Source organism: Marmota marmota, unplaced genomic scaffold (assembly GCF_001458135.2).
Source record: "Marmota marmota marmota unplaced genomic scaffold, marMar, whole genome shotgun sequence".
In the NCBI taxonomy this organism is placed as follows: domain Eukaryota; kingdom Metazoa; phylum Chordata; class Mammalia; order Rodentia; family Sciuridae; genus Marmota; species Marmota marmota.
Genome location: NW_026000168.1, coordinates 16,681,993 through 16,704,562, shown reverse-complemented (window position 1 = coordinate 16,704,562; position 22,570 = coordinate 16,681,993). Strand labels below are relative to the sequence as shown.

The 22,570-nt window shown below is 51.9% G+C and overlaps 2 protein-coding genes across 3 annotated transcripts in view; one reads left to right on the top strand and one right to left on the bottom strand.

Annotated features, from left to right (window-relative positions):
* The window catches only part of Raf1 (Raf-1 proto-oncogene, serine/threonine kinase), a 24,809-nt gene extending 7,394 nt beyond the window's left edge, over positions 1–17,415 (top strand). Inside the window, exons 3-17 of one of the 2 annotated variants that reach the window (XM_048787135.1) lie at positions 48–150; positions 406–563; positions 1,891–1,989; positions 4,144–4,297; positions 4,860–4,919; positions 7,486–7,513; positions 7,616–7,743; positions 8,212–8,329; positions 14,004–14,088; positions 14,388–14,564; positions 14,953–14,999; positions 15,858–15,976; positions 16,116–16,247; positions 16,328–16,462; positions 16,554–17,415. In XM_048787135.1, coding sequence (XP_048643092.1) covers positions 48–150; positions 406–563; positions 1,891–1,989; positions 4,144–4,297; positions 4,860–4,919; positions 7,486–7,513; positions 7,616–7,743; positions 8,212–8,329; positions 14,004–14,088; positions 14,388–14,564; positions 14,953–14,999; positions 15,858–15,976; positions 16,116–16,247; positions 16,328–16,462; positions 16,554–16,697 — 1,687 coding nt within the window. In that variant the 3' untranslated portion in view covers positions 16,698–17,415. The remainder of the gene's footprint in view (positions 1–47; positions 151–405; positions 564–1,890; positions 1,990–4,143; positions 4,298–4,859; positions 4,920–7,485; positions 7,514–7,615; positions 7,744–8,211; positions 8,330–14,003; positions 14,089–14,387; positions 14,565–14,952; positions 15,000–15,857; positions 15,977–16,115; positions 16,248–16,327; positions 16,463–16,553) is intronic. The other variant, XM_015495038.2, reaches the window with a different exon arrangement.
* Mkrn2 (makorin ring finger protein 2) overlaps positions 17,317–22,570 on the bottom strand; it is a 30,880-nt gene continuing 25,626 nt past the window's right edge. The window contains exons 7-8 of the mRNA XM_015495039.2: positions 18,440–18,584; positions 17,317–18,305 (exon numbers count right to left, since the gene is read on the bottom strand). Coding sequence (XP_015350525.1) covers positions 18,168–18,305; positions 18,440–18,584 — 283 coding nt within the window. The 3' untranslated portion in view covers positions 17,317–18,167. The remainder of the gene's footprint in view (positions 18,306–18,439; positions 18,585–22,570) is intronic.

The following is a 22,570-nucleotide window of genomic DNA, read 5'->3' as shown; positions in this document are numbered from 1 at the left end:
CTCAACTCGTCCCAACATTTCCTTTTCACTCTTTTTCAAATTTTTAGTAAAAAAGCACGTTTAGATTGGAATACGGACGCCGCCTCCTTGATCGGAGAGGAGCTGCAGGTGGACTTCCTGGACCACGTGCCCCTCACCACACACAACTTTGTAAGTCGCAGTGTCGTCTCTCTGGGGCATGTTGGTTGCCCACTAGGAGTTTCTGAGCATAAATTCTTTATATTGCTGAAAACTTGGGCTAAGCCTTTGTTCACAACAGGCTGTTTAGACTCGGTTAGCCAGAGGGGTGCTTAATTTCTGCATCAACATCTTCATCTGCATAGATGTTTGGGAGCTTGGGTGGAAATGCCTTTGGACGGGTTTCAGTTACTAAGTGTAATCCACACCTGTGTTCTTTTGTCACAGGCTCGGAAGACGTTCCTGAAGCTTGCCTTCTGTGACATCTGTCAGAAGTTCCTGTTAAACGGATTTCGGTGTCAGACTTGTGGCTACAAATTCCACGAGCACTGTAGCACCAAAGTCCCCACCATGTGTGTGGACTGGAGCAACATCCGGCAGCTCCTGTAAGGCACCATCTTTTTTCCTCCCCCAAAGATTGTGGGTGCCGGGGGTGTGCGTTCTGACTGCGCGACTCGGGCACACTTGCTGGGTGAATTGTTTTGATCTCGGAACCTGCTTTAGAAACGTGGGGGTTCTGAGACTAGTTTTAGTGTGTGGTCAGATTCTCCAAAATCAGCAGGCAGAACCTGTCACCTGTCAAATAGATGGTGACATTCAATGAGGAAAAGGACAGATGGATACCAAAACCCAAAAGATTCTTGAATTTCCTGTCCTAGCACTGATTTCTCCAAGGCCGCCAGCGACACTGCTCTGTTTTGTTTAGTAAGGTGACGAGGCCATGGCACGGAAGGGCAGGAGGGCACAGTGGTGCTGTGTATTTACCTCAGACACAGGGTTTGGGCTTAAAACGGTTTGAAAGATACTTATTTCCTTCAGGAGACAAACCAGGTATCAAAATGTATTTGATAACGTTTTATTAAATAATTGAAATTTTTCAATTAAAACTGCTCATCCCAGCGTGCCTTTCAAAAACTTGTGTTTACCGGGATGTGAAAAGCCAAAGTTTTATCCTTTCCTGAGGGTAGAAGGCAGCAGAAAATCAAGGGATTGTCATTAAACCACAGTGGGGCTAAGGGACTGTTACTCCACAGACCCTGAGTTAATTTTCCAACACACACAAACACACACACACACACACCAACCAATCATAGTGAGAATGTCGTCTTTGCTCTCTTGCTAGTCACATGTTGACTTTTGCAGACAGCTTGAGTAACATAAATGGTGCAAACGTTGGAACCCAGCAGATGTCAGATTCTCAGTCCTGTCACTAACGGATACCTCTGAGCCTCAGTTCATTTCTCAAAAAAGGAACGTGGCCTTCCCTGCAGTACCCCCTCGCAGGAGGCCGAGCTGAGCTAACGGGAGATTGCTGAGCACAGGCTCAGGGAGGGCGGGCGCCTCCTGGGGGCAGGACCCCTCTGCTCTCACTGATGACTTCTGGTGTTGAACACGCTTTGCTTATCTCTGTCTCCGAGACATGGTTTCCAGAGAGCGCTAAGTGCGCTAGGTGGTGCAGCGCCCTCCTGGAGCTTCACAAAGCATTTTGAGGGAGCTGAACATGGGAACCACTTCCTAGATGACATTCTGCAGTCATTCAGTCCCAGTTGTTTGGTTGCCGTCCCCTTACTCCAGGTGGCCTGGAACAGTGGCGGAGAACGTGGCGGGGCAGATTTCTGTTTGGCAGCTGTGGGTTTGCGAGGCGGGCAGCTGGTTTTCTCCGAGATTTCTGCGCATCTATAAACGAGTCTTTCTGTCGCTGATGTCATTTAGGTTGTTTCCAAATTCCACCATTGGCGAGAGCGGGGCCCCAGCGCTGCCCTCCTTGACGATGCGTCGGATGCGAGAGTCTGTTTCCCGGATCCCTGTCAGGTACGGGGACGCCTGGAGCTGTCCTCTTGGGGAATCATGTCGGGGTGAGGGGTGCGGTGCTGCCACAGACAGTGGGAGTCCTTGCCGCGTGGCGTGTGGAGCCCTGGCCGCTCCTCCAGGCCTCACTACTGCTGTCCCTCTGTGGCCCTGTAGTTCTGACATCCCAGAAAGTGACTGTGTATACAGTTCCTTCTGGTATCATAACACCTCCTTGAATACCATATGTTAAAGCTTGCCATTCTGCCTTCCTTGGTATACAGTAAGATGAGCCCCAATGGGACTGGTCCCCAAACTGAAATAGTGATTTATCAGTAATAAGACCCTCATCTCCGAAATGCCTCACATTGCCAAGACTATGATATTCTTGCTGACTTAAAAAAATATAATTTTTTTCAGTATAAATATCCTTCCTAATATGCCTTGCTTATATTTTGTTTCCCAGCTTTAAGAATCGGGACTTATTTGAGTTTGTGTTGCTAAGTGTTACACATAATATAGAACCTAAAATAAAATCTACATCTTTGTCTAAGAATATTTTTCATATACATGTAATTAGTTAACATTGCTTTCAATTATTATGCCCTTATAAAGTGATATATACTTATGTATGATTTTTTTGATAATTTGCAAACCACATTGGGCCATAAAGTTGTACTTGCCTCTGAAAATTGGAACAGACTAGGTTTCTGAAGGCATAAAAAGACAAGTACCTGCGAAGGTGATTTTTTTTTTTTTTAACATTTTTTATTTTTTGGAATTAGTTGGAAACAATACTTTATTTATTTTTATGTGGTGCTGAGGATCGAACCCAGGGCTTCGCATGTGCTATATGGGCGCTCCACCACTGAGCCACAACCCCAGCCCTTGATTTTTTTTTTTTACTTAGAAAAACGTGCCTTTAGTCCCTTGAGTTCCTAAGTGGGTGTCCCTGAATCAGAACAAAGCTTGAACTCATCATCTTTACAGCAAATAATGACAGTGTTTGACGTTATTCTCTGAGGGGGGTGTCGGTATTGCACCCAGGGCCTTGCGAGTACTAGGCAGGTACTCAACCAAAGAGCTACGCCCCAGCTGCCCCACCCTGACGGCTGGGTCATTGTTTTGGGGAGGGGGCGCAGAGCTGGGAATGGAACCCAGGGCCTGATGTACCGGGGCAGGCGCTGTGTGATGCCAAGGCTGGGTCTCCAGACACACGCCTTCCCCAGGGTTCTGCTTACCAGAGCTCTTCCCGGTTTGGGTGGGAAGGTGTGCTGTTGGCCCAAAGAAGCCAGTGGTTCACTGCACAGTTAGGACTGCAGATCTAACATCTGAATTGGCAGGAATTGCCTTTGTGTGCTGGTCTTGGAGAGGGGGTGGAGCTCGGCCTCGGCCTCGGGCAGCCCGGCTGGCAGCTCTCAGCTCTGTTTTAAATCTTGTGTGAAGTTGTCTAAATTAAACTGGGCAGATTCCAACTAGCTTAGTAGGTGTTGGTGTTTGGCAAATGTTAATAATCTGTTCTTTCTTCTAGATTCTATAACAATTTGAGGTGTTCTGTAGGAGTGAAGGAGAAATTTTATAATGTATTGATCTCCTATTTATGTGAATTACAATTCCAAGATTATTTTGCTTCTCAAAAAAAAAAAAAAAAAAACACCCAAACAGAAGAGCGTTTTAAAATTCTGCATGTCAAAAGAATAACATGTTGAAAAAGATTTTTTTTTTTAGTTGTAGGTGGGCGCACCCTTTGTTTTATTGATTGTTATGCAGTGCTGAGGACTGAACCCAGGGCCTCACCCATCTAGCCAGCGCTCTCCCACGGAGCCCGCCCCAGCCCCAGAATGAGACATTTTGTCAACGGTTGTACAGATCAAGTTGTTCCCTAATTTCTTTTCTCCTTCCTTCAATGTTTTGTTACTGAGGATTGAACCTAGAGGCACTTTACCACTGAGCTACACTCACAGCCCTTTTAATTTTGAGACAGGGTCTTGATAAATAGCCCAAGCTGGCCTTGAACTTGAAGTCCTCCTGCCTCAGCCTCTCGGGTCCCTGGGGTATAGAGGCCCGTGCCACCTTGCCCAGTCAGTACCCCTCGATATCTCAATGAAGGTACTTGGTTAAAGGACGCGGTGGGGAAGCCCGATGGCCACTGATGGAATTTTCCTTCTCCTCCTCTAGTTCCCAGCACAGATACTCCACGCCCCACGCCTTCACCTTCAACACCGCCAGCCCCGCCTCTGAGGGCTCCCTGTCCCAGAGGCAGAGATCGACGTCCACACCGAATGTCCACATGGTCAGCACCACCCTGCCCGTGGACAGCAGGATGATTGAGGTAACAGGGCCCCTGGGGGACAGTGATGAGATCAGTCAGTTCATATGGGTGGGGTTCAGGGTTATGGCAGAGAATTTTGGGGTGCAACCCGGTCAGGGCTGTTGCAGCACTTTTTCTGGGGCCCCTGGAGTTTTAAGATTCCTTCCTGTCCCGCATGTCCGCAGCTGGGCTGAGCGGGTTGGTGCATCCTTCAAGTGAGGACGGGAATCGCCTGAAGAGATGCTGACAGCTGGAGGCCTTCTTCCCACTGTGTGGGGAGCCCGGGCAGGAGGCAGTGTGGGAAAGAAAGTAATGGTGTTGGGGCACCCCAGCCCCTGGAGGAATTTTAAGTGATTGGATTTAGAAATAAAAGGGTGGGGCCTGGGAGCTTGTGAGCAGTCCTTCAGGCAGAGGGAAAAGTGCCCCCAGCTAGTGTTTTCAGTCTGCCTTTCCTCTGCTTTGCTTTTTGGTGTGTTGTGTGTTTGGTTTGCTTTCTAGTCATCTTTAATAACAACTGAATACACTTAAAATACTTCCTTTGTTCTTTATTCTTCTTTATTTCTTTCTCATTGCTTTGGACTAGAATAACAGCCTGAATGCTTCTCCCAGGGCGTGGTCCAGACGATTTTGTGTGAGGGGAAGAGTAGGTATTCTTCTTCATGCCTTTGCCTTCTTGTCATTAACAGTCAATCCTATCTAATGGGAAGCCATTGTCAAGTCAGTTCACATGTCTAGTCGGACTTATTTCCGTGTTTTCTTTTTAAGTCAGTAAAAACACACTGTATGTCGTATTTCTCAAGTTAATAGTTTTTTTTTTTCTGGTACTGGGGATTGAAGCCGGGGATGCTCTACCCCTGAACTACATCCTGTGCCCTTTTATTTTGTAGGAGGTCCTCAGTAAGTTGCCCAGGCTGGCCTCAAACTTGCAATCCTCCTGCCTCAGTCTCCCAAGTAGCTGGGATGACAGGTGTGCCCACCACACCTGGCTCAAAATAGATTGTGCAAAATATTCTAATGTCCTTGGCTTCACAGAGTCAATTTTAACCAACAAGTAGTTGCTAGACTTAGACTTAGTTGGCACTTACAACACCAGTGTTTTGTTTGTACATTGGAAAGCAATGTTTTGATTAGAAATCAAAAGCTTTGGTTGACATGGACTGGGAGGTCCTTTATTAAATGCTCATCAGAGATGACTGGTCTCTGAGCATCCTGCTTGTTCCCGGGGCTGGGCACAATGGTGCGTACCTGTGGTCCCAGTACTTGGGAGTCCAGGACAGGATCACGTCTGAGGCCAGCCTGGGCGACTTACAAGAGCCTGTCTCCACAGGGCTGGGTGTGGCTCAGGGTCAGTGCTGGCCTAGCACGCCCAGGTCCTGGTTCCGTCCCCAGTATCACAAAACAAAAACTTAAGGACACCTGCCACTTTGGGTGTGGGTTACCTCACTCAGACCGCAGGTCACTTTTTATTTTGGTAATGAACCCAGGGCACTGTGACACCGAGCTATGTCCCCAGCCTTTTTACTTTTTATTTGGATACGGTCTTGCTAAGCTGTTGGAGATCCTCCTGACTCAGCCTCCTACATTGCTAGGACTTATGGTTGTGCGTCCCCGTGCCCGGCTGAAAGTGTCACTTGGATAGTTGTCAGGAGGCTGTGCATAAGCTGTGGGTGCCGTTGTCATTATGGTTTGTTCTAATATTAATATAACAACAAACCAGCTACTTTTCTTACGTGATTTTTTTTGCCAGTATAAGCACTTTAATACTTAAATGTTAAAAGCGAAAAATTCTTCACTCTTATTGTAAAGTAACTAGCACAACTATTGTGCTTTAACCTTTTCTATACTTTTTTAGAAACATTTTAATTCTTGGGTTCTTCTGTATGATTGAGCATTTTAACTGGACGTTTTTGTTCTACATAAGCCTTATTTAGTTCTCCTAAACGAAAAGATTCTAAGACCAGAGAAATACCCCTCCTGACTGTAGAAATGACCAGCAGAGCAAAGGGTGACATACACAGTGGACACAGGGAAGCAAATCAAGTGACATTAAGTAAAAGATCCTTGTATGTGTGGAGTAGTTGTGTTATTAAAGGTGCACTGCGCCATGCTCTCTGACTGAATCACAGAGCAGTTCCTGAATATTCTCCTGAACTCAGGTTGGTTTTGGCCAGTGGATTCCCCTCGCCAGAGCTGGCCTCTTGCAGACATGCTGCATGGACCCCGGCTGGGGTGCAGAGGGAGGGTCGCTGTGTCCCTGAGCAGCTCTGCAGGTTGGGGAATGAGGACGAGGCTTTCTTGATAACCCCTGGGGGTTGAGAAGCAGCCTGACTCATCATCCTTTTTCTCTTTGCAAGACGTCATTGCGTGGGAACGTCCTAGTGATAGTCGTGTTGAACAAGCATCTTGTCTACACTGTGGTCACAAAAAGAAAACCCTGAATGTAGGGCCTCGGGGACAACACCATTTTTAAGGGGGCCGAGGGGTTTCATGTTACTCTGTTAAACGTTCCACTTGAAGTGAAGACTTTTAAAGTTGGAATATGGGGCTCATGGAGGCCCCTGTGATTCAAGCAGTCTTTGGTTTCTGATAAATTCAGAAGGCTGCCTTGGACCTGTCACCTGAGCAGAGCGTGACTGCCTTCAGGGCTTGCTCCCAGGGGACAGGCAGCCTTGGGTTTCTCTGCCAGCTACGGCTCAGTGGCCAGGCAGGTCTCTTGACTGCTCCCATAACTTTTCATATACGTGAAATATTGCCCAAGCCCTTGGGGATTCCTGGTCTCTCCAGCTCTCTGTGACTTGGGGCTGGATAGACCATGTCAAGTCCACCTCTGACCCGGGGACTCCAGCCCCTAGCCGGGTGAGCTCGCCAGGGAGTCCCAGTGCCCCCACCTCCTGTAACCCCAGAGGACCAATAGAGCAAGGTCCCAAGGCCTGGGAAGGGTCTCAGCTGACGGTGACTTTGCTCACCCTCCTCTCTCGTGTGCTGTTTCTTCTGAAGATGATTCAAAACTCACGTCTGGTTACCGACTGCTCGTGGGAGACTGGCCTCCAGCCTCAGGTGGATAGTGTCGGGGGAGCGTGGTTAGGATAGGAGTCAGACTGTCTGAGGCCTCAGAGTCCACTCTGTTCCTGCACATCCTCCCCCCTCCGTCCCTGCGAAGCTCTTCCTTCCTAGGGCACCGCCTGACCCGCTCTCCTCTTCTGTTTCAGGATGCCATTCGAAGTCACAGCGAATCAGGTACTTTCCCTAGTCACTTACAGACAGTAATGGCTTTTTCTCTCTATGCTGTGTATCTCTGTGGCTGACCCCGTGTGGACTCTGTTTGTCTTGTCTATTAAGCCTCACCCTCAGCCCCGTCCAGCAGCCCCAACAACCTGAGCCCCACAGGCTGGTCCCAGCCCAAGACCCCGGTGCCGGCACAGAGAGAGCGGGCTCCAGGATCTGGGACCCAGGAGAAAAACAAGATTGTGAGTATGGCGGCGGCTCCTCCTGGCGCTGAGGGTTCCACAGTGGAAACAGCTGAATGTCAGATGCGCTTGGCCTGGCTTTGGGGTGGGACCCTGGGGAAGCCTCGTTAAGGACAGCATGGGTGGGTGTGACGTGCTGGGCACACTTGCCTCAGACTGCTTCCCGGTCTGCTTCCACTCAAGTGGCCTTTTCCCTTATGGAGTTGTGTGTCTCTAAAACACAGCGACGGGCCAGGGGTGCTGGCACCTGTAATCCCAGCCACTCTGGAGGCTGAGGCAGGAGGATGGCGGCCTGTCAAGTTAGCAAGGCCCTGTCTTAAAATAAAAACGCGCTGCAGAGGACACTGGGTTCCCTCCCAGCAGCACCAGAAAAAGGAGGCGGGAGGAGGGCCGCTCCTTTGTTTGGTTTTGTCATTGTCAACAGAATTGTCATTCCGTGGAGTGACTGACGGTCTCCACTTGTTGCAGAGGCCACGGGGACAGAGAGATTCAAGCTATTACTGGGAAATTGAAGCCAGTGAGGTCATGCTCTCCACCCGCATTGGGTCGGGCTCCTTTGGAACCGTTTATAAGGGCAAGTGGCACGGTGAGTCTGGGGCCTCCTTGTCAGGGGGCTCTGTTGGGAGTCGAGTTTCATTCTGAGCGCGGAAGGCACTGGGGTCCCCTCGCCGAGCAGCACCCTGCATGGGTACTCAGTCACACCTGCAGGTGGAACATGGTATCAGCTGTGGGATCTCAGGCCGAGCTGGTGGACGCGTGCTCTTCAGTTGCTGTGCTCGGGATCATTAGGGGCCGAGCCCTGGGGTCCAAAGCCAGGGGCTTCTCCGCTGAGCAGGCACCTGCCCCCGTGGGGGATGTGGCTTCTAGAAACTTGAAGCTGGAGCGGACCCGAGGGGTCTCGCCTGCAAGAAAACTGAGGTGCAGGGAGGGAGGGGGGACTCGCTAGGGAGGGAGGGGGTCCAACAGTTGGGCGGAGGACCTCCCTGGTAGCTTCCTGTCAGCTATGGAGAGCACAGACATGGGTCTTGACTCTGAGTGGGAGTCTTAGAGTGTGTCACTTGGAAGAAAAGGGACTCTGTTAGTTTCTGTAGCTACGGCGTGACCCACTTTACATGTCTGTTAGGATGGGAGCAGTGTTTTCATGAAAATGTTACGTGGCTCCCCAAAACACAACATCACCCCCCCAACACAGCATCACCCCCAGTGCCTGGCTGTCTCTGTACTTTTTGGTAGAGAGGTGGCAAGAACCATCTCTGGTTCTCTGAAGCCTTGTGCTCACTAATATGGGGGTTTCTGGCTCCTTAGGGGCACAGAAGTAAACACTGGTAAGCTGCATGCAAGATGTTCCCTTGGAAAACTGTCTCTAATACGCTGGTGGCTGCCCCCAGGGCCACAGACTTTGGGACTCTTAGGAACAAGACAGTAAAGGACGGCTTTTCTGAAGGAAGTTTCGATTCATGAGTAAATGCTAGTGAGTTTTAAACTAAAGAGACAGACTCTCGTCACCTTTAATATCAGCTCCGGGACGGCTTCTCCTAGCTCCCATCGCCTAATGCGGTGGCGAGATTTACAGAAGAGACCAGCGAGAGAGGGACAGGACGCCAGGGAGTGAGCTTTTATTGGGGAACAAAAAGTTCCAGGGAAAATCCCATCCAGTGAAGGTTAAGGGGGGCAGCATCCCAAGGCCAAGGACGACGATTGGGTCCTCAGGGCAGTGGCCAGGCACACCTCTGCATGGACAAGCTCTCGTCCTGGGAAAGGGTGGGGCAGGCTCAGACCCAGCTGTGTTTAAGCCCCCCTCACCCAGCCAGGGAGGGGACTCAAATCACATTCGAGGGCGGCCTCCCACAGGCTTATAAGCTTTTTTTGTCTTGGTACCTGGGATTGAACCCGGGGCACTCGACCACTGAGCCCCCTCCCCATTTTATTTAGAGATGGGGCCTCACCACTGCTGAGGCTGGCTGTATACTCTCGATCCTTCCTGTCTTGGCCTCCCAAGCTGCTGGGATTAGAGGCTTGGCCACCCCTCCCATCAGAGAGAGTGATTTGCATGAGTGTCAGAGCGGTAGGCCACCATCAATGAAGACAAAAGAATGAGCTGTTAGGGAAATCTCAATTTCTAGACTGGGGCCTCCGTGTGTGTCCATCCCAATATTAGTTTATAGTGATGTCTTATTGAGTGTCATGAGGATAGCAGCTGTTCTGATGACTTTCAATCCAAAAGTTTGGCGCTCAGTGTGGCAGGTAGATAGACAGGGAGCTGCCTGTCTGTGGAAGGGACAGGTCCAGGCTTGGAGCCCCGGGGTGAGCCAGGATCTGCCTGGGCAGCTTCTGAGGCTGTCAACTAGGACAGCAGGGAATAACGGGAGCCCCTGGGGGGACATCGATAGAGCTGGTCTCACACACCCGAGGCGAGCACCCGCTCCAGGGCTGCTTAATGTGCGCGGAGCCTGGGGTTTGTGATCAAGTCACTAACAGAAGGATGATGACACCCTCTTTTTCAAGAGCGAGACGTGTCTGTGGTAAGAGCAGACAGTGGCCGGGTATTTAAACCGTGTAGATCCAGCAGGGATAAGGCTCTTCCTCGTGTGGCTGATGACCCTGGTGTCAGTATCTGATGTGAAGTGGGACAACACCCAGAAAGCTGTCTTGTTCGTCCAGATGCTCCTCAGTTTAGGACGGAGTCCTTCCTGTAGCCATTGCAGGTTGACAGTATCAAAGGCCAGAAACAGTGGAATGCACCCTGGTAGCCGGGACTGTGGCACATCTGTCCCCTCGTCTGTGGCTGATGGTGCCTGAGGACCGTGCTGTTGGCCCAGGAAGGAAAGTCTAGGGGCAGTTTCTGCTAAATCTGTGTTGCCTTTGCTGTTAAGGCACAAAAAGAATTTGTGGCATGTGCTGCCTGCCTAGCATGGAAGGACACCAGCCATCTACCTTGAGCTATGTGAGACTCACGACAGTTAATAAGTACTGGGTTTTATTTTTTCTGTTTACATTTTTTATTAGTTGCTGAAGACAACATCCATTTGATTCATATAGGGTATGAATTCTCACTTTTCCACATGTACAGATTGCAGGATCACATTGTTTATACATCCATGTGTATACATACAGCAATCCTAGTGTCAGGTGTATTCTGCTGCCCTCCCTATTGTCTACCCATTCTACTGTGACACATCTTTTTTTTTCTTCCCTTCCCCCTGACACCATCGTATATGTATTTTGTGAACCCATGAGGGTCTCCTTCGGTGCAACTCCCCTTCTCCCTTCCTTTCCCTCCCTCCTTGTTTCGTGGTAGTCTTCTTCCTACTGTTTTGAGTTACCTCCCTTATATCAGAGAAGACATTCGGCATTTATTTTTTAGGGATTAGCTAACTTCGCTTAGCACAAGAGTTAGAATCAACAAATGGGACGTATTCAAATAAAGTTTTTTCTCAGCAAGAGAAATTATAAGTGAGGTAAATAGGGAGCCTACATCCTGGGAACGAATTTTTTACCCCTCACGCTTCAGGTCGAGTGCTAATCTCCAGAGTATACAAAGAACTCAAACAAGTAACCCAAAGATCTGAACAGACACTTCACAGAGGGGGATATACAATCAGTCAACTAGTACACAAAAAAATGCTCACCATCTCTAGCTATCAGAGAATTGCAAATTAAACCACTCTCACTCCAGTAAGAAAGGCAGCCATTATGAAGTCGATAACAAGTGCTGGCGAGGATGTGGGGGAAAGGTACACTTGTACATTGCTGGTGGGACTGCAAACTGGGGCAGCATGGAGATTCCTTGGAAAGCTGGGAATGGAACCACCATTTGACCCAGCTATTCCCCTACTCGAACTATCCCCCAAAGTACTGTGTTTTAAATGTGGCAGGGATGGCACACTGCTGATGTCTAGGAACCCTAGGCTGATTTGGGAGGCCACCTGGTGGTTTTTATGTGCTGCTGAGGATCGAACCCAGGTCCTGCCTGTACTGAGCCCTAGTTCTATTCAGGGGTCTCAGGCTGGGGGCTGTGTCCTGAATTCCATGCTAGAAAGTGAAGTCCCATGGGCAGCTGTTAGCTTATCACGTGCCTGGGCACTTACAGTTCCATTTTAGAATTTCTTTTTAAAAATGAATAGATCCTAACCAACACCTAAAAACAAATTTTGCATCTTAATACAGTACTATGTACACATGTGTCCTCAAACTTGTACCCTTCCCTTTCTTCATATGGGGAAGCCACACCCCAGCCCTGTAAGGGGGAAGGAGTGGAGGGAGGCAGCGGCTGCAGCAGGTGCAAAGCCAGCTGCCCAGTCCCCCAGGAGACCCGGAGGCTCCCTACTGAGCGAAGGTGTGGGTCCTGCAGGTGTTGAGGCCTGCACATGCTGCCCCATCTTCCTCCCTACTCTCTGGTGCCTCCATTCTCTGAGCTTCTACCTGTTCCTTTGTTCATGCACTGAGCCATGGCCCAAGACTTCAGATACTGTTTGGGTGGAATGGAGTCTGGGGTTGCAGCAGCTCTGACCTCCTTTGCCTGAAGAACCTGCGGGGAGCTCACGACCGGAGCACCCATGCCAGCTCCTGGCAGTCCCCACGTGAACCAAGTCCTGTGCTCTAGGGTGGTGCCCTCCAGCGGCAGTGCTCGGATTATTCACACTTAAATGGGGTGGGGGGTGGCTCTGCCCCACGTACACAGGGATTGTGACTAAAGTGATGGGACAAAGAAAAGAGGCGCTTGGAAGGAATAAGTCCCGTTCATTTTCCCAAAGCAGTCCAGAGCGGGCGCCACTGGACGGAGCTCCGTGAGGACTGGGGCAGGGCCTGCAGCCATCCCCTCCTGCACCGCCAAACCACAGGGTCTCTGCAGGCTCTGCTCTGTGAGGAGCCTGAGCCACCTGGGCTCAGTTCCCCTCTCCCCATCTTGCCTCCCCTCCTCTGTCCGGCCAGGTCCTCTGCCATTTACCTGGGTCATCACAGCCGACTGTCCCTTGCACATGCCCAGCACCCGCCCTTGTACTGTCGTAAGGACCTCGCCCATGAGGCTTCGCGGCCCATGAGGCTTCGCGGCCCCTGAGTCTGTGTCTCCACCCAAGGGCAGCAGCGCCTTCCCAGGCTGCCCCGGACAGCGAGGCCCAGGAACCGGGTCACCTGGGGCTCCCAGGGATGGTCCTTGCCCTTCGAAGGAACCAGGTTGTTCTCCCACGGGCTGACTCTTCAAGTTATATCTACAGAAATTACTTTTTACAGTGGGCACTAGCCCCGTGGTTGCTGACCACTGAGCTACGTCCCCAGCCCTTTTACTTTTGTGACAGGGTCTTGCTGAGGTGGCGCCCTTATGATCCTCAGCTGCCTGTGCTGCTCGAGGGCCGGCTGCGCCTCTCCCCTGGCCCAAGAGCACGGGCAGAGCGGCTCCCAGAGCTGGAGCGCAGAGAAAGCAGGACTGACATCTGAAGCTGGCTTCAGTCAGCATCACCCATAGTCAGAGCAGCATGACCAGGAAGGGACTTTCCTGGTGCCTAGACTGCTGCTGGTCTGCAAATGCAGAAAGTATTCACGGAGGATTGAAGGGGACCTGGGCGCTCAGTGCCAGGGTGTGGGAGGCACGCAGTGTTGAGGAGGGTCAGTTTTTTTTAGAGAGAGAAAGAATGGGAATGAGAGAGAGCTAGAGTGAGACCACGAACGAGAGTATGAGACAGAGTCCGAGAACGGAGTGTGTGTGAGACAATGAGCGCGTGCACGAGAGTGAGAACGGAGAGGACAAGCGCGCGTGAGTGAGCTCGCGTGCCAACATGAGACAACGAACGAGAGTGAAGAGAGTGTATGAGTCAGAGTGTGAGGGTGAGAACGAGAGAACGGGAGAGTACGAGACAGAACGAGAGATCGAGACAGTGTGAGAACGAGACGGAGAGACAGAATGAGTGAGAGACAAGTGTGAGTTTGAGACGGTGAAAACACAAGTGAGAGTGTGAGTAAGACAGCGACCGTGTGAGAAAATGAGAACGAGTGAGAACAAGAATGAGAAAAGAGCAAGCGCGAGAGTGAGAAGGCGACAGAATGAGCATTGTTAATATCTAGTTCTCGGGGGACACAACATCTTTGTATGTGGTGCTGAGGATCGAACCCGGGCCCCACCATGCCAGGCGCTTGAGCCCCCTTTAACACCTTCTTTCAGGGACTGTGTCTAGAGGGCTGCAGGCGTGTCCCACCTCTGTAGAGGGGATTCTTTCAGTAAGTGACCCCACTGAACAGGGTGCTGACTCTCCACTGACTTGCAGGAGATGTTGCAGTGAAGATCCTGAAGGTTGTGGACCCAACCCCAGAGCAGTTCCAGGCCTTCAGAAACGAGGTGGCTGTCCTGCGGTGAGTCTGGCCCTGGCACTGCACCTCCTCCTTCTGGAAGGTGGACGCTTGTCGAGGCCCACTGTCCTTGGTGGCCCAGCTGTTTCTGGGTTTCTGTTTGAGGTAGGGAGAACCCTGTTTGTTGCCAAGTTGCTTTACCATGGGTTTCGAAGACAAGGGGGTCCTACCCTCCCCCATGGAAACTTGGGAGTGAGCTGGTCACAAGGTCCTGTTGACGGGGCCAGCTCTGAGCTCACCAGGGCTCCTGCTGGGTTGCTGGCCCGAGGCCTTGTAGGAAAGCAGAGCTCTCCTCCCCCCAGCAAAACGCGACACGTCAACATCCTGCTCTTCATGGGATACATGACAAAGGACAACCTGGCCATCGTGACCCAGTGGTGTGAGGGCAGCAGCCTCTACAAACATCTGCATGTCCAGGAGACCAAGTTCCAAATGTTCCAGCTGATCGACATCGCCCGGCAGACGGCGCAGGGGATGGAGTGAGTAGCTAGGCCCTGTCGCTTGGCACCATGAGAAGACAAGTCTGGGGGTGCGCAGGGCCAGGGAGCAGGAGAGCCAGGCCTGGCTGGCTCTGGTGCTGGCCCATGCTCTAGTGCAGGTCCAGAAAATCACCCTCTGCAGTGTCGCCGGCAGGGGTACAGTGTGGGCTCCGGTGTATGCAGGACTCCGGTTCTGCTTTAGTCCCACCACCGACGCTCACAGCAGAAGGGCTGAAGCTTAGGGAAGCAACAGCATGTTTGTGTGGTGGTCCCCCCTCCTGGTGACACAGACCCGGTGAAGAGGGCGGCTTTTCTTCGAGGCAGGAGTTGAGGACGGCGGTCTCCCGCACGCCAGAAGCTGCTTTTAACACTTCCTCTCCCCTCACAGCTACTTGCACGCCAAGAACATCATCCACAGAGACATGAAGTCCAACAGTATCCTTTGGGGGCTGAAGCTAGCGAACAGAACCAAGGGGGCTCTGTCACGATAGCTTTTTGGAGGGCATGTGGTCGATAAGGCACACAGTGGGACGAGCAGGTCCCCCTTACACCGTGCGGTGCTGAAAAGACTCCTTGTTCCCCTTAAACTTCCACTGGGAGAACACTCGGGCTTTGGTCTTACTTCTAGTTTGGATCTGGATCCGAACAGCTACAAAGTTGCCAAATTCCCAAAATTACAGTCATAATTATTAATAAGTCATCTCTTCGGAGTTCACTGTTGGAAACAGCCCCTTCTCTTAAGACTTGTGTGTAATAAGGCTCTGCCCCTCTAGCTTCTTGGCCAGCAGAAGGGTCCTGGAGATGTATCAGGGGACGTGCTCCCATAGGGCGGCTAAGAGGCTGATGGCTTTTCAATCAATGAATGGTGGGTGTTTGTAGCCATCATGGGACACCAAGGCTTGGGCTCTGGATCCTGAGCACCAGCAGCTCCCTAGGCCAGCTGCGGCTGCCGTTCTGCTGTGAGAGCATTTAAGCCTCAGGAAGGGATCTGCTAGCCACACCCACTCAGACATAATTCAGAGTGGCCATGTCCAGCCCCCTAGGGCAGCTCCAGAAGGCAGCCTTGGTCTCGGGTCGCAAGGTGCCTACCTTACACAGAAGGCTCACAAGGCCAGGGAGCCAGCACCTCAGTGTGAATACGAGGACGAGCAGGAGACACACTTGAGGATCTGGCACATTTGTTGCACGGGTGGCTTTGGCCAGAGAGGTGGCGAGGTGACCCTGTTACAAGGAACTCTGGGGAGAATTAACTTCACCGCCCTTTGGGAGCTAGCGTCCTTAACAAGCATTGAGACATATTTCTCCACGAAGGCTTAACAGTGAAAATTGGAGATTTTGGTTTGGCGACAGTGAAGTCCCGCTGGAGTGGCTCTCAGCAGGTGGAGCAGCCCACGGGCTCCGTGCTGTGGATGGTGAGGAACCTGGGGGGGACGGATCGGCAAGCTGCGTCCCCTGCGGGTTCCTGTGTTGGCCAGTCCCTGGGGGAAGGGTCCCTAGAAGCTGAGGGAGGGACAGCCAGGCCCCATGATGACCGCCGACCCACCCTCGCAGGCCCCGGAGGTGATCCGGATGCAGGACAACAACCCCTTCAGCTTCCAGTCCGACGTCTACTCCTACGGCATCGTCCTGTATGAGCTGATGACCGGGGAGCTGCCCTACTCCCACATCAACAACCGGGATCAGGTGACGTCCGCGGGCACTTGTTGGGACGCCCGGGCCCAGTGGCGGTGGTCTGGCCGCTCACTCCTGTCTTCCCTCCTCAGATCATCTTCATGGTGGGCCGAGGCTATGCCTCCCCCGACCTCAGCAAGCTCTACAAGAACTGCCCCAAGGCCATGAAGAGGCTGGTGGCCGACTGCGTGAAGAAAGTGAAGGAGGAGAGGCCTCTTTTTCCCCAGGTGAGACCACCCCGGGTGGGGGAAGGGACTAGAGGTGCGGGAAGGCAGTGTTTGGAACCCCACCTGAGGACTCGCCTTGACCTCGTTTCAGATCCTGTCTTCCATCGAGCTGCTCCAACACTCCCTCCCCAAAATCAACCGGAGCGCTTCTGAGCCATCCCTGCACCGGGCAGCACATACCGAGGATATCAACGCCTGCACGCTGACCACGTCCCCCAGGCTGCCTGTCTTCTAGTGGACTTTGCACCTGCGCTCGGCCCCGGGAGGAAGGGAAGGCAGCGGCAGCACCTTCCTGGCCCTTGCTCCTGGGGCAGAGCGTTGTTTTCTGAGAAGCTGCTGCTAAGGACCTCCTAAGACGCACAGGCCTTAACTTCACGTTGCCTTCTTTTCTACCCTTTCTGGCCCGTCCTCCTCCGTCTCCAGCATGCACAGGGGATGCTGACGGCCCTGCAAGAGCCGAGTACCTTTAGGGCAAAAAGAAGTGGATGTCAAGGTCGTGAGCGGACTGGCCCCCACGGTGGGGACATGGGGTTTGGAAACCAGCTTCTTTTGAGAGACAGCGGTGCAGCGCCAACAGTTTTGCACATAACTCACCGAACAACCCAGGACTGCGGAGATGCGCCTGCTCTATCTCGTACCACGGGACTTGCCTGTCACAGCCCGAGATGTCCAGTGCACACGGTGGCTTTCCAGGCATGGTGCTCCGCCCTCCTGTCCTGGTCCTTGGGAGCAGCCTCCCGTCATGCTGAATTCGTCTTCCAGGGGCGGCCCCTATGGGGCGGGCCGCAGGGCCAGCCCCGTCTCTAGTCACATAATTGTGGATGCAAGGAAGCCAGGAATACAGGTTTTCTTGATTTGGGTTTTAATTTTGTTTTTATTGCGCCTGACAAGATACAGTTATGATGATTCCTCGATTATGTTATTTTAATAAAATAAATTAAATTTAGGTTTAATGGCTGTTAACCTTCTAAAGCTGGGAATAGCACTCTGCTCCTCAGGCCCTTGACTGAGAGCTGACTATGAAAATCAAGCATTCTCAACTCGGGTAACTACCCATACTGTAGGGACACATTTTATAAAATCTCTCTACAGCATTTTACAAAAATAGATTAAAAAAAAATTCAGGTTTAGAACAAGCTTGTTCTAACTTGCGAGGTCACACGCATTCTTTAGTTAAAAAGAAACTGAGCAGGAACTCTGGCCTCCTCCTCTAAAGCGCTACTGAGCCAGAAACTAGCTCCCGTGTGGACAAGCCAGCCCTTCCAGGTAGGACAGGGCGGCCCAACACTTCACCTGTCAGCTGCACGAGTGGGACACTGAGGAGACTCACGAGGACTGATGGCCCCTCAACAGCAGCTCGCTGTTTACACACACTGGGGACCCCGCGGAGGAAGCCGCCTTTGGTAAGAAAATTCAATGTGCTCCGGGGCCAGCTGCGAGTTTACTGTTTCTAAGGAGAACAATCGAGAGCGGAGCCAGGTTTCCTCTAAAGCAAACCGCCCAGCAGCCAGCTGGTCCCGAGGGGCTGGAGGTGCAGCTCAGATACCAACTATAAAAATAGTGATGGCGTGTACTTATTAGGTTACTTTATATGCTTCACTTGTCCCAGGGCTGTCATAGGGAGAGTGGAGGAGACCAAGGGTGAGCACAGCCTGGCTCACGCCCTGGCTCAGCAACGCCCAAGATGCAGGGACAACCACTGACCCTAGGGTTCTGAGGATTCCACTCCAGAAAGGTGCATGAAGAGGTCCCCAAGCTCTGTCATGTCAACATCTTCAGTGCTGGGGACCTGCCGGGTTTCTCGGTTTTCAATGAAATCCCACAGCCGCACCGAGTTAAAGAACTGCAAGAGACCAACGGGCGCCTGGTTACACTAGGGCCACAGGAAGGCCGCGAGCCCCCGCCCCCTCTTCATGGCTGCCAAAGCTGATCGATTTTGGGGGTGGGGACAGCCACCGGGGCCGGCCCAGTCCTTACCCTCACTGTGCCTTCAGAGCTGAGCTGTTTCCGGGGTTTCTCTGGCTCTGCCAGCCGCCCGTCTGGGTACGCGTGGCGGTAAAGGCATTTGCTTCCAAACGGGCAGGTCCCCTTGCCTTGCTCGAAGTATTTACAAGCTTTTTTCCTGAAAAACAGAAAACTGAATGAATCAAGAGGAAGAATGACCAAGCAGGAGAATGCACGGTGCAGGTGGGCTGACCTCTACCGTGATGCCAGAGGTCATTTCACATTTTATAGGTGGGGACACTGAGGCTGGAGAGGTTCAGTGACTTGCTAAAGGTCATAAGGAGCCAGGATTCCACGTTCCCAGCTGGACAACAGCCCACTGTCGCAGGGCCTTTGAGAACTTACACATGCCAGGGGGATGGCGGGAGGGGTGCTGCTACTGGGCAAGTCACCTGCAGGTGCCCTGGACGCACCTCAAGTGCCAAGGGCTAAAGCTGGGGCACGTCCATCTGCTCAAATCTTCGAAGCACGTTTCCCTCCCTCCCGCAGCACCGTGTCGAGGTGACCACGGGTCAGGGCCAGGGAAAGCAGTGCATTTTAGCAGACGCCTAAATCACAGGCCTCCCTCCTTCCCGCTCTCCTCAGCAGCTCCCGCAGGTGTGAAGCTCATGGGCCGTGGGGGGCAGCCGAGGCACAGCGTCCTTCTCTGAATTCTGTGCACAGCCCCTGCGTTAAGAACCCTGCTCCTGAGGACACTCGCTCTAATGAAATTGGGCACCTCCAATCACAAATGACCCTGGAATGCTGAGGAAGGAGGAGGTGCAGAGACAGCCCAGGGTGACACAGGGCAGGTGACAGGAGGGACCTCGTGGATCGGACATCAGAGGTGAAGTCCAGACTTTTCAGCAGCTCCCCGAGAGCAGGTGGGGCCCTCTAGGTCACTAGAGGCTCCGTCTGGGCTGCCAGGCAGCAAAGCTGAGGTGTCCCAGGACGCTGGCTCCAGTAAGCTCACCTACACTGTCCCCTCTGTGCCCCGCTGCCTCCCACACAGCACTATTTTTCTTGGTCATCAAGACCCAAAACTTAAGAGTCCACTTATTGTCAGCTCTCACGTCCAGCTGCACTTATGTTCACAAAGCACCCCCCAAACACTAGTCCTGCCAGTCCCCACAATGTCCAGGGCGGGGGGCCCCACTTTTGCCGTGTGCTTGCCAATCCCGTCTCTCCCCCCCCCCCCCACTGTCCACCCCTTTACAGAACCTCAGAGGAGCTTCCTCCAACAGCAGGGGCCCTCCCACCACCACCCAGAACACTAGGGGCACGCTGGACTCTCTAGACGTCAGTCCATCTTTGTCCCTGCAGGTCCCACCACATCTGTCTACACATCTACTCCAACTCCAGGGACAATTCCCACTGCCCCCAGGTGCAAACTCTGTAGCTTTATCCNCACAGGAACCCCAATCCAGGCTCGGGGTTCCTGTGTAGCCTCCCTTGCACTTCACATAGACCCGTTTGGGCCTGGGCCACTCATGAAGAATCTGTCACCAGAAAACGTGTATCATAATCGTGCTTTTGCAGTTTGCCGTGACATGATCTTGCCCATATTCTACACTCCCCCAGGGGTGCTTGGCTGGACAGCCCCGGGGGGTAAATGTTGTGAAATGTGTCACACAGCAGCGAGGCGGGAACAATCCCAGGTCCCAACAGCAACAATTTTCAGATGACTCCAGCAGAGCTCCGCTGCCCCCTTGTGGACACACAATGGGGCGACAAGAGGAAAATGTGGGAAGGGAAAACCGGGAAAGAACCATTTTTAAATGTAAACCCTTCAACCTTTGGTGTGGCCAAGTAAACTGACTAGACCTTCCTGCTGGTGACTATAAACAAGCACCTCAGAAAGATGAAGAAACATAGGAAGGCTCTCCGGGGAGCGGAATGGCCATGGGGAGGCCCGGGACAGCGCCACTCAGGCGGCTAGAACTCTGGGAAACCCAGTTTGTCTGGCTTCAAGAACCAAAAGTCCAGGGCTGGATGGAAGACACCAGCCACTGGACGGGAGGACGTGCTCCCACAGAAGGGCCTCAGGAGAAGCACGAACTGGTTGGGGGTCAACTGCCCAAAGCTGGCTTATCAGCACTTGGACCCTGCAAACAGAGGCTCAAGGCAGATGACTATGCAGATGGCTGCTGTTTCCCAGACGAGCCCAACAGATGCAAGCTGTGACGTAACATGTACAACACCAAGGACCTAAGAACCACCAGAGACCAACCTCCAAATGACAACGATTTCAAAGCAGCCATAACGTCTGAAAAGAACAGAGCCTACGGCACAACATCCAAAGGGCAGTCACATGGGATTAGAGCACCAGAAGAAAATCAGCGTAGGACCCAGGCACCAGGTCGCACGCCTGTCATCCCATCTCAGGAGGTGGAGGCAGGAGGATCGCGAGTTCAAAGACAGCCTCAACAATTTAGGCTGTAAGCCAATCAGCAGGAGCCCAGACCCCATCTCTAAACAAAATACATAACAGGGCTGGGGATGTGGCTGGTGCTTCAGTGCCCCTTGGTTCACTCCCTGTACAAGGGAAGGGGGGGAGTGGGAAGAAATGGTCAAAATTTCCCCACTTTGGCGAATGACAAACAGAGCTTCAAAAATACCAACCAGTACAGCAGGAAGAAAACCACTCTTGATAAAGTGAAACCCTTGAAAGCAACTGAGGACCAGGAGAGGGACAGTAACCTGAGAAAATGACAAGGGTATCCCCAACTTCTCAGAAACCAGAGGTGCTGCAATACATCTACAATGCACTGAGAAAATTCAACCTACTGTGTGAGGAGACAAAGGCAGAGAGACCAATTAGACCAACATATTGCATAAAAATATCCTTGAAGAATGGAGGAGAAAAAAGCCAGGCATTTGGCCAACACCTGTAATGTCAGTGACTTAAGGCCAGCCTCATCAACACCATCCCCAAAATAAAAGGGGGCTGAGGATGTAGCTCAGTGGTTATGCACCCCTGGGTTTAGCCCCCAGTACCAAAAAAAAAAAAAAAGCCATTTATTATTATTATTTTTAAGTATTTATCATCAACAGCAACAAAATGTTAGAAGCGATTCTTGAGGCTAAAGGAAAACAGAAGGAACTCGGTCACCCCTCAGTGGCCACAGAACAGGTTCCAGGATTTCCCTTACCTCTGCACAACCTGCGACACATATTAAGTCATCCAGGTTATTTAAAATGTAGATGCTATGCAAACTGCTGACACACTGAATGACAATGACGGGGAGGGTGGGGGAAGCCCCTCGTATTCACTGCAGATGAGACTGTGCTGTGTGTGCTGCTGGGGTGGGACCCGGGGCCGCATGGAGCAAGGCAAGGGGCTTTCCCCTGAGCCACCTCCCAGACAGTTTCTTTTTCCTGAATATTTCCAATCCAGTTGGTTGAATCTACAGGCGGACTCAGAGGGCTGACTGTGCGTGTCAAAGGAAAGAGCTTCAGGATCGCAGAAATACAAAGACATCTCCTTTCAAAAAGCAGTTTTTTTTAAAGCACACCCATGAACAGAATGCACGGCGTTTTGCATTTTACCTAGAGTTCAAAGGCAGTGACGAGGCGCATGGGGCTGTGGGAATGTTAATTCTGACTGAAAAGAGTCACCACAATCCCTAGAAGAAAACATTTCAAAAAACAGGCGGAGCTGGCTCAGCGTGCGTTAGAGCTCGCATTAGGGGCACCCGGCCATGGGTTCCATGCCCAGCTGAAAAAAAAAGGGCTGGTGGGTATGAGCTTGGAGACCATGTTCAGGGGCTGGGGACAGAGCTCAGGTGGCACAGCACTTTCTCGCGTGCACAAGGCCCTGGGTTCACTGCCCAGCAGCAGCACAAAAACAACAAAAAACTATTTAAATGTGATCCTAAAAACTATTCAGAACTGTCAAAATTGGTAAACGGCACATGTGTCCATCAACAGGAGAATGGGTGAGCCGTGGTGGACAGTTGCTTTCTGTGGCTCTGACAGGTGCCATGGTAGTAGCTGAAGGGTGGCCCCCAAAAGATAGTTCAAAGGCTAAGCCCTGGGACCCAAGTGTGACCTGCTTTGGACGATGGTCTTTGCAGATGTAACTAATGAGCCCAGAATACCAGGTGGGCCCTAAACCGACCTGCT